The sequence below is a fragment of the Typopeltis vanoorti genome, chromosome 19, assembly GCF_054136105.1.
Source record: "Typopeltis vanoorti isolate ZY-2024b chromosome 19, IOZ_Tvanoo_1.0, whole genome shotgun sequence".
Taxonomy (NCBI): Eukaryota; Metazoa; Arthropoda; class Arachnida; order Uropygi; family Thelyphonidae; genus Typopeltis; species Typopeltis vanoorti.
In genome coordinates this window covers 44,474,393-44,486,623 of record NC_143567.1, presented here as the reverse complement: position 1 = coordinate 44,486,623, position 12,231 = coordinate 44,474,393, and the positions used below count along the sequence as shown (strand labels likewise).

At 35.6% G+C, this 12,231-nt stretch overlaps 1 protein-coding gene across 4 annotated transcripts in view; it reads right to left on the bottom strand.

Moving 5' to 3' along the window:
- The window catches only part of obe (activating signal cointegrator 1 complex subunit obelus), a 596,544-nt gene that overhangs the window by 385,389 nt on the left and 198,924 nt on the right, over window positions 1-12,231 (bottom strand). For all 4 annotated transcript variants that reach the window (XM_090409638.1, XM_090409636.1, XM_090409637.1 and 1 more), the window contains one exon: window positions 4,046-4,294. In XM_090409638.1, coding sequence (XP_090265764.1) covers window positions 4,046-4,294 — 249 coding nt within the window. The remainder of the gene's footprint in view (window positions 1-4,045; window positions 4,295-12,231) is intronic.

The window sequence follows — 12,231 nt, the reverse complement described above, 5'->3', positions numbered from 1 at the left end:
TCCTCATAATCAACATTGTACAGTCCTGAAACTATCTTTGTTATCTGCCTCTGCACACTTTCCACAGTTAATTTATCCCCTTCAAATCCTGGAGACCAAATTTGAGAACAATAGTCTAAGTGTGGTCTGATCAAAGTCTTATACAACGGAATGATAACTCTTGTATCTCTGCAGGTCAGTGTCCTCCTCCATATTGCAGCAATCCTCTGGGTTACCTTCACCACCTTTGCAATATGCCCCTGAATTTCAGTTTTCTATCAATCATCACCCCAGATCTCATCTCCCCTACTTCCTCCAGTACAGCTCCTCCAATCGAGTATGCAGCCTCCCATGGATGTATCCCAAACTTCAACACTACATTTTGCTGCATTAAACCGACACCCTCCACATTCAATCAAATCCTCTTGCAGGGCTGCCACATCTGTACTATTACTAATAACCTTTCCCAGCTTCACATCATCTGCAAACAACTGAATATCCCCTTGCAATCCAATGACAATGTCATTGATATAAAGGTTAAACAATACAGGTTCCAGTACTGAGCTCTGTGGAACCCCACTTATAATCGTCTGCTTCCTTGATATTGCCCCACCATACACAACTCTCTGTTACCCATCAGACAGCCAATCCTGAATCCCGGTGACTAACCTGACATCTAAACCCATGTGCTGTAACTTAAATATCAGCTTATCATGTGGCACCCTGTCAAATGCCTTTGCAAAATCCAAAAAGATAGCAAGTTTTCTCTATGGTCATTCACTGCATATCATGGTTGATGGTGCCCCTTTCCTCAAGCTTCTTCACCAGTGAAGGAGTCCTCTGTTTATCATCTACCCTCTTCTCCTATACATAAATGACCTTACTTTCAATTACCAATAACCCTATCCACAGCTTTGCTGATGATAGTACACCTTGCTCTATTCATTTGAGAAATTGTGGAATGCTCAGGCATCCAAAGTTTTAAGATTGTCTATGAAGAGTACCATAAATGCTGATCTCCATACCATCCTTCAATGGAGCAGAGAAAACATGGTCTCCAAATCTCAGATCAGCTACCTTTACCCTCAGTAAAATACAATTCACTAGACAAGATCAGATCTTGCTACTTAGACTAACCTCTTCAGGCATGAACACATCAAGAGCTTCCTCATCCTCTAAAAAACTGGGCACTTTTGTGTTTAAGGTCCTACTTTTCACTCATCCAGCAAACAAATCCTTAAAAATTCTTAAAGTAATTGATTTGCACCATTTTCTATAAGAAATTTCCCTTTAATTTCTGTAAACTTTCAACCATTCTTATTATAAAAAAAATTGGCATGTAAGCAGAAACATAACAATGACAGAAGAGATAGAATGACCCTTCTCTCAGTCAACTATACAAGAAAAATGTCAATAGATTTCTCCCTTCGCAACCCTCACCTACACTTCAAACATGGCACTGATGTGTTATAGGTTCTTCTATCTCTCAGGTAAGTAACCAATATAAAAAAAAAAAACAGAATTAAAAATAATAGAAATGAACTGTCACTTTTAAAATAAAAATCTAGTAGTAACAATCTTTGAAAGTCCTTTTCAATGCTGTTTTTTTTTTAAATAATTTAAGATTTCATTGAAAGAACTATCCCACATATGAATTTGTTAAAGATGGGCTTATTTAGTGTTTGCACCATTTACTCTGAGAATGTTTCCTTTAATTTCTGTAAACTTTCAATCATTCTTATTATAAAAAAATTGGCATGTAAGCAGAAACATAACAATGACAGAAGAGATAGAATACCCTTTAATAAAAATGAACTGTAATGATTGCAAAATTTCTAATTATGTTTAATGACCATTCTCAGTGTGTGCATGTGTGCACATCAGATGGAGTCCAAAGAAAATTAAACTGAAATTACTCTTAAAAAATTATCATGAATCATTTAGCACTCTAGTGAGAGGGATTAAGCACGATAATTTCCTAAAACTGGGTAAGTTTAAGCACTTATTCCCATTTAAATTTGGTTAAAACTTAAATTTGATAAAAATTGGTTTGACTCAGGATAACTTTCCAGTTATCCTGAGTCAAACTATTGTGTTAAAAAATTAATAAATTATATTTTTTGAAAGTAATTTCAATTGAATTTTCTTTAACTCTTTTGAGCAGTTACATGTCACCATTCCCCACAAACATTATAGGTTTACATATACAGTATGTTCATCAGCTGTTAACTACTCTAGTGAAGCTGTAAATTTACAGTGGCTTTTGAGTTTTTGTAGGGGAAGCAATGCAACCTCTTACAACCTTCTCAATTTAATTTTCATGTATTTATTTACCAAAGATGGCGAGATATTATTATTTGACACCTCCAGAGAGTCCAAAGACTCATCGAGGGAGGACAACTGCTTTACAACTCTGTCTCCACCACTCAAATCCACCAACCGACTGCAAGGCGGTCAGTTGGTGATATGCATTTTTAATTCACTGTTCAAAAGGTTAATGGCATTGCAGACTGAGTTCTCCTCTTGAATGTAACATCACATGCTCTAATACACGACTATTATTTTTTTAACTGTTATCATGTTTTTATTTCTCTTTAACTGCAATGGCATTTGAAAATGGCTGTGAAATATGAATGAAAAATTTTGTAGTCATTAAGCTACATTTTCACATAAGTCAATTTCATCTCTTCTATTAATGTCTTGTCATTATCATTTAAAGCCTGAACAAAATATTTTTCATCAAACCAAGTTAGTAGCAAGAAAAATTTTTCCGATTTCACAAAAGAAGGATGAAGCACTTTTATCCCCTGTTACATAATGCATAATATATAATTATTATATATTAAATAATACATAATTTAATTATTATTATATGAGTATCTACATGTAGTCAGAAAACTCATTGCCAGAGACCCATACTAATCTTTATACCCACAATACCTATCATACCTCTCCTTAAATTCAGGCTTCCAGGGGTGACCTCTAAGTCTTGCTCTTTTCGTCATGTATTGAAAATTTTCTTTTGTCAGTCTTATAGAATCCCCTTTAATAACTTATAAGCTTCTATCATGTCCCCTCTTTTTAATGCTATGAACTGAACTTTGCAACCCACACACCTTCAATATCCTCATAGAGAGAATTTCACAGACCTGTCACCAGCTTAGTCACCTGTCTATGAATCCTCTTCACCACCTCCTGGATCCCAAGAAATCCAGATGACTAAATCTGTGCACAGTAGTCAAGATGTGGCCAAATCACAACCTTACAAAGAGGGATATTAACCTCCATATCTTTACTTGTTAGTGCATTCTTCAACATTGAAGTAATCCTCTATGCTATTTTACCAAATTTTTCAATTATTATTATTATTATTATTACTTGACACCTCCAGGGAGTCCAAAGACTCATCGAGGGAGGGCACCTACTCTATAGCTCTCTGTCTCCACCTCAATCCAACTACACCAACGCCATCTGTCGCCCATGCTAACACTGGTATTTCCACATACAATGACAATTTATTTATATCATCCTGCAGAATATCTACGTCACCTTTATCATTTTCTTCCCCATTTTAGCATTATCAGCAAACAAATGAATACCCACCCCCTTAAATCTTTCTCTATATGATTAATATACAAATCAGTCATAATGCATATCTGCCTGTTATGGTGCATAGTAGCATTAGCACAACATATAAACAAGGCTATTTCAGTGTGACAGAAGTATGCATATGTTGCATGATGTGATGACAATCATTATGTCTTGGAGAGTGCTGACCTTGAATTGACTCAATGTAACATAACGATTGTACCTTCTGATGAACAAAAGGCATGTTTTGAAGTAAGTATGGATGATGAAACAATGTGGATGTCATTTTTGTATTCAGTTCATACAGTTATATCAAAATCACTTATTTTTGCCTATAGAAAAGTGATTAGAAATTTTCTTTAAAGGCAAATTTTGGATTTATACAGTGTAATTAATAGGAAAGGATCACTGCTTGAGACATTAGACTTATATAATTCAATTAAACACATTTATAGGCAATGCTCAGAAGTCTATTTACCTGATGACCTTTGTCAACAAAACTTGAAACCTTGTCATAGCAAACATCATCCATATCTTGTAGCTGTTGAATTGGGTTAACTGTTTTAACTCCAATAAAAGTCTGGCTTAAAGGAACAGGTCGAAATCTCCCATCAAAATAAAATAATCCAGTTTTGTAGTTAACACGAAGAAACTGAGCAACATCTATATAATTGGGTAATGTAGCTGAGAGGCCTACAATTCGAATCATACTCTGAGATGATTCCACCTTAAAAGACATAAAAAAGTAGATTATTAAATAATTTAAAAAATGAGAAATAAGAAGAGTGCTATACAATATTTTTCTCTCCTATTTCAAGTCCATATCATTCCTTATGCTATCTAACCATTAATATATCATCCAATAGTAAGATAATATTACTTTTAAGAAATATTTTTTTAAAAAAATATTGTTACTGCATGATTAGTGTGACAACATAACAAATTCTCTGCTCAGTAATAAATCAAAGTAAAAAAAAGAGTCATATCTTTTTTTTACTTTAATTCACTATGTCATTACTTATACAATTCTACAAAGCACAGTTAAAATATACTTTATGACAAGTCACTCAATACCTCTCATTTATGGGATGGCAATGAATAACATACATCATAGATATCAATTTCAATAAACTTCCAAAAGGAATATAGGACGGTTCAGCTGCTCCACATTAAATGATCAAATTACAGTAACTGTTTGTTTGTAACTATGAAATAACTAATTATCTTGGCAGACTTGGCATCACATCAGGCTGGACTTTGTCATGGCCAGGGAAGATGGTAGAAGTCATTGTCATGCTCACTGAACCACTGCTGAACAATTCTTGCATGATGGGCAGTAGCAATGTCTTACATGAAACAACCAGCACCTGCTGGATAAAAAGTCACCAATGAAGCATGGGGACTTGATTAGCAACAATGTTCAGATAATCTTTGGAGGATACCTGAACTTCCTGCAATATCAGGTGACTCATTCTGTAACAACAGAACATGATCCACACCATGACACAACCTCCAGAACCTTTTGTGTTTACAAGGAAAGCTGGGTTCATTGCTTCATGGGGCTCCCACCACACACTCTCTCTGCCTACTGTCCATACAGAATAAGGTGCACTGGGACATGTCAGACCACATGCACTGGGACATGTCAGACCAGATCACATGACATCCAGTCTTCCAGCGTCCCATCACAATGTGCCCAACACAATGTAGACGCATTTTCCAGTTCTTCGCAGAAATCAGTGGTTTCCGTATAGGCATACAACTGCCAATACCAATCCTCTTCAATTCCTTGAACTTAGTTCAGTGAGATATGGGTTGGAAACAGCTCTCATTAAATACTTTAATCAACTGCTGCATACAGGAAGTTCTGTTTGTACATGGCTTCTCAGATCATGTCAATCTTGTTCCTGACAGATTGTCTTAGGACCACAGTTACGCTCTTAGACAAGCAATGTGAATTATTTTTCCACTGATTAAACACCTAGGTTATCTCACCTTTTGAGATAGTTAGCTAGCCACTACCCAGACCAGCTTCAGCTCTTCTCATAATGCATAGCATTATACATATCCATAAGGATATGTGCTTTGTATTATGGGATAGTAAGGCAAGTGATGTAAAGTCATTAGCTTCTACATACAAGTTGCCTAGTCCTAAAGTTACTTCAGGTGCAAACTTTGTTTGCTTATGCTTGCAAACATTTGCCCAAGCTGAGGGCAAATATCAAAATGGAGAACTAGACAAACCAAGAATATAATTTCTTGGCATCTTTAATTTATAATCTAACCAAGTTGAAAAACTTCCAACATTTGCAAAACCTTGTACAATATTAATTGCCTTGATTACTTTTCTCCCTTTTCTTTTGTAAGCCAGACATTTTTTTTTTTTTTTTTTGGTGCACTGTTAATTAAAAACTAAACAGATATAAAAATGGACTTTCAGCTCTTATATTCTGGAAAAATCAGAATCTAAGATGCAACAGAAGATGACAGTTATAAATTTCCCTATTCAAATTGAACTGTCAGAGTCTATGCACATAATTATTTCCTTTTATATGACTCTCACCCACAAAAAGGTTGTAAACCTTTTGCAGGTGAGAGTCACATAAAAGTAAATATAGTCAAGTGGAAATTTCTGTGGATGGGCTAAGGGTTTTTCTTTTCTATTTTTATGAATTATATATATATATATATATATATATATATTTTTTTTTTTTGCAAGGGGGGGGGTGCTTAAAGGTCAAACTGTATAACTGAAAGAAAACCTCCACATAGCCTTTTAAGGAATGCAGAGAACCAACCAGGGCTTCTGACCTAATATCAGTCCTCACCTTCTCCTGGCACACTCCATTAGTTTATCTGGATACTGGACGAATAAGGATGGGCTGATAATTCTAGATTTAGCTGACCAAATTGTATTCTTACTGGCTTAAACCATAATACAAAATGATGGTACAACATGGCAGAATTTCAGGCAGGCTGGAGCACTGCCCAGTTAAACAAGGCTCCTAGTTGTTTTCGCCAGGAAGCCATGCCAAACAGTAAAAAGTCAGCTATTCACAAATCCTGGAAAATATACCAACTCAACATCAACAGAGTTCAAGATTGGTGCTATTAAAACAGGAAGCATCAATTGAAAAGAAATAGAACTAGCAGAAGAATTGAATAAGTACCAGATCGAGAAAATAAATGTGACTGAAAAAAAAGAGGACAAAAAATAGGTGACATATTTCTATGCAACAAATACAAAATGATATGTACAAGCGATAACAATCAGGAAAAAGAAGAGTAGCTATAGTATTCAACACTAAATACGAGGATAATCTTCCTGAATGGCAAGCAATATCAAGTAGAGTGATGAGGGCAAATATCAAAATGGAGAACTGGACAGAAGGTTCCAATAAGAAAGCAGCAGAGGAATTTTTTTAAGGCATTAGAGAAAGCAACTGACACAACAAAAAAGGAAAAGTTGGTTCTTGTTGGGGATCTAAAGAGCAGAGTAGGAAATGATTGTCAGATATACAAAAATATTTTGGGAAAATTTGGAGAAAAGAGCAAAGCTAATAATAATGGCAAATACCTGTTAGATTTCTGCTCAAGACATGGACTGGTTATTACTAACACCATGTTCCACCATAAAAATGTGCACAAATTCACATGGAGAGAAGAGGCAAGGAATAAGGAAAGTCTCAATGACCATATTATTGTTGATAGTGATGTTATCTCCCTTGTGCAGGACACCAGAGTGTACAGAGGATTTGAAATTGGACGTGATCAACATTTAATCTTGAACAGGATAAAATTGAATTACAAATTGAAAGAAGAGTGCTAAGAAAGTTTTAAAATGAATCAAAGTAGAGCAACATTCAGATTTGAATTGTAGACTAGAATACATAAACATTATTCAAGAAAAAATGAGTTTGAAAACAGGAACCAAACCTTGGAGATTTAGAGGCAAATCCCCGAAGAAAACATTGATTCAGCCAAAAAGAAAGGTGGTGAGGTTGTCTAAAAGGATAGAAAATTCAGCACTCCATAGTGGACTCAGGAAGTTAAAGAGGAAATCAAGGAAAGCATATCAAAAGTTTCTGGAAAGTAAGTTAACTTGTGCTCTTAGAGAATAGAGAGAAAAACGTAAGGAAGTGAAGCACTGTATAAAACTTGCTAAATAAAAATCATGAGAAGATTGAGGTAAGAACATAGAAAATAAATATCAGGAAGGTTGCAAAATATTCTGGAGGCTATTGAAAATGCCTAGAAATGGAAAAAAGTGATGATAAAGATGATAAAGGTGACATGAAAAGTGGAGATAAAGATATCCTTGATGTATGGAGTAATTACCGTATTTTTCTGTGTATAAGATGATACTTCTTTTTTCTAAAATTGTTAGACCAAAAATTGGGGGTCGTCTTATACACGAGGGATAACCGGTTGAGAGACCCGTGGTGAGAGGTTGAGAGGCCATGGCGAAACTGCTGGTACCTTGTCTCCGTGAACAGACTTCCGCGAATCACTAGCCTTTGTTAACTCTGTCTATTGATGTCATTAACGGCTGATTCTGAATAAACCAATCAGAACTCTGAAAGCATTCATACGTCTGCAACTCGTTGGCAGGGTAAGTTAATGCATTAACAATATTTTGAGCATTAGTCCATAAAAATGTCCGAAAATAAAAAACGATTGTCATATTCTTCAAAATTCAAGTTAAAAGTCATCAATTATGCAAAAGAACATGGAAATAAAGCTTCAGAGAGACAGTTTGGACCTCCTCCTCCTGAGTGTATGATTAGACAGTGGCGATGTTTAAAATATTGATTTCTTAATTTTGGGTTCGAAAAAGTAAGGTTTGTCTTATACATGGGGGACGTCTTATACACGAAAAAATATGGTACTTCGAAAGACTATTAAATGAAACAAGCAATAATAGCACGGATAAGAAACCCCTCATCTGGCATGCAATCAGAAACCAGTATATTAATACTTGATGTAGAAAAAGTCATAAAAAACATGAGTTGTGGAAAGGCAGAGGAAGAGATGATATTATTATTTTCCTCAGATAAGCTCTGCAAAGCTTCGAGGAAGAAATCAGAAATGCCTCCCAAAATGCCTCTCAAATTATTATTATTATTATATTAGTTATTCACAAAAAAAAATTCTGTATAATCATCACTGTTAATATTAGAATTAAGTGTTGTAAGTGCATAATACAGACAGAGGCAAAGAGTGTTATTAAAATTATTAACTGAAATCCAATGTAGAAAAATTTTGTAAAATTATACTCAAGATAACTATTGTATATATATGTGTGTAAATATTTTAGCAATGAATAAAAATATTTATTTAAAATAAAAAATAAATAAAAATTATTATTAACAGCAAGACCTCCATGGAATCAAAAGACTCATCGCAGGAGGCAAACACTGTTACACACAAAGTCCATCAAACCAGGCTTTAAATTCATTCAATGTATCTGCATTCACCACAATGTCAGGTAATGCATTCCACTCCCCCCATGCAAAGAACCAGCTACTTATGCCTCTGCTCACACCCTCCTTATACAATTTCCAGGTATGTCCCCTTGTTCTATCCTCTCCTCATTCTACAAAAAATTTCTTCTACATTAACATGGTAGTAGCCCTTTACCAACTTAAATATCTCAATCATATTATGTCTTCCTCCTATTCGTAAGGCTTTACAAACTGCATTTCCTTGATCTGTCCTCATATCCCACATCCCAAAGACCAGTTAAAACTTAGTCTTCGCTGGAACCCTTTCCAGCATATCCTCATCACTATGAAAACAAGGGGTCCAAATCTGTGATGAACAATAATCCATATGAAGCGTAATCAAGGCCTTATACAATGGCAACTTTATTTCTACAAGTTAAGGTCCTCTGCGTCCTTGCAATAATCTGATGTATGTCCTCACAACTCGGGAATGTGACTTCAGAACTTCATATCCTTGTCCACCACCACTCCAAGGTCTCTTGTCTCCACAACTTCCTTCAAAATTTCCCTGCCAAGTGTATACTTTGCATCCCATTGTTGTTTACCAAATTTCAGAAACTTACACTTCGCAACATTGAATTGATAGTTCCATACTAATGCCCACTCATACAATCTATTCAAGTCGTCCTGTAAGGCGATATATGCTTGATTCCTCATCACTCTCCCAGTTTTGTGTCATCCCTAAACAGTTGTATATTACCACCAAAACCCATCCTAATATTAATATACAAATTAAATAACAATGGTCCCAAAACAGATCCCTGTGGCACACCACTTGTGACTTTCCTCTTTTAAGATAGTGCTCCCCATACACAACTTGCTGATATTTGACTAGAAATGCTCAAGTATGGAAATATAAAAGTTTTACAGTGATTACGCTGCATAATTTAGAAGGCCTGGATGGTCAAATTGCAGATGATTCAAGTAGAGTTCTCATAGTATCCATCTATAAAAAAGGAAATAAAACTGAATATGAGAATCACAGAGGAATCTCCCTATTGAATGTTCCTGGTAAGATTTATACAAATATTATTATTATTATTATTGTTGTTCCGGGAAACTCCAAGGAGTTGACAGACTCATCGAGGGAGGCCCTAACATCATGTCAAGAACAACTATTCAACATTCACACAGTATCTATCATACCTTGCCTTGAACTCATTCACAGTCGTAGCACCCACAACAGACTCTGGAAGCTTATTCCACTCATTTACCACTCTCCAAGTAAAGAACCTAGCTCTAACACCCTTGTCAACTACGCTCTTGCCCAGCTTCCATGCATGGCCCCTAGTCCTCCCACCACCAGTCATATTTTCAAAAATATCTTCTGGATCAATCTTATAAAAACCCTTCAGTAATTTGAATGTCTCAATCATATCACCCCTCCTTCGCCTATCGTCCAATTTCTGCAACCCACAAATCCTCAACCTATTCTCATAAGGTTCACTCCACAGACCTGCTATCATCTTGGTCACTCGTCTCTGGACCCTCTCCACCTCCTCCACATCACGAAGAAACCCTGGTGCCCATAGCTGGGCACAGAAGTCCAGATGGGGTCTTATCAAGGCTCGATACAGAGGAACAACAACTTGTTCGTCTCTGCATGTTAAAGTATTTTTCAGAAGCCAAGTGATTTGGTGAGCTGTTTTAGTTACTTTTGCAATGTGCCCCCTAAACTTCAACTCCCTATCCACCAACACTCCCAAATCCCTGGCCTCATCAATCTCCTGGAGTATGATTCCACCAATGCGATATACTGCTGCTATTCTTTTCACCCCAAAGTGCATAACCTTACACTTTGCCACATTAAATTCACATCCATTTTTCCTAGCCCAGTCCTCCAAACTATCCAAATCATCCTGTAAAATTTTGACATCTTGTGCACTCACAATTGCTCTACCCAACTTTGCATCATCAGCAAACAAGTGAACACTTCCTCTCAGATTCTTTCCAATATCATTGATGAACAAATTGAAAATATACTTGAGAAACAGTTGAGAAGGATAGTGGAAGGGAAGCTTGGTGAAGAACAAGCTGGATTCAGGCCAATCAGGATTAGATTTTCACTTTATGACAAACAGTAGAGAAATCATGGAATATAACAAAGATCTGTATTTAAGTTTCGTAGATCTGGAAAAGGCATATGACAAGGTGCCAAGAGAAAATCTATTCAAAATGCTACAGTTATATGGTCTCAATGGAGCATTATATCAACCAATACCAGAGGAAAAGTCTTTATTTGAGATGTAAGTCAGCAGTTAGAATTGAAGGAGGTATAGGAAGATGGTTTGATGTTAAATCAGGTGTGACACAAGGATGTACATTATGCTCTCTGTTATTCATCATCTATATGGATCACATTATGAAGGAAAGTGGTATTAAACCTGATGTTAAAATTAGATATGTTAATCTCAGCTGTTTACTTAATGCAGATGATATTATACTTCTAAATAAATCCAGTAGTCTACAAGATTCTCTGACTAAATTGAATAACTTATAATAAATTTGGTATGAAAATCAGCAAGAAAAAGACACAAGGACAATGAAAATAGGCAGAAATATTGAAAACATCAACTGTATTTTGAATGATGAACCTATAGAACAAGTAAAACATTTCAGCTATTTAGGCACAATTTTTTGTGAAGATGGAAAATTAAATATAGAGATAGACAACAGAATTAGTAATATTGTTATAGTAGGAAATCATATGAATAAGTTCATATGGAATAAGAGAAATTAGTCAAAACACAAAAGACAGTGTTCAAAACTAATTTTTAACTTATGGATCTGAGAGCTAGGTTAAAAATAAAACACTTGATCAAAGACTGTAGACCACAGATCTTTCCTAATATCTTCATTTTACATATACTGCCATTGATGCCATCTGTCCACTCTTGTTTTGCTAATATTTTCTCTCCAATATTTTCTGTTTAAGTGACTGTACCATCTGATACTACCTCTGCTACCACGTTGTTAGAATTAAGGACTGCGGTAGCAAAGCTAATATCAGATGGTACAGTCACTTAAACAGAATTGGAGAGGAAAGATTAGCAAAACAAGTGTTCTTTGTCAGGCTGTCAAGAAAAGACACAAAGGATGACCAAGATCTAGGTGGATTGATACAGTAAAAAAGTGCCTTAGAAAACAGAAATATAAGATA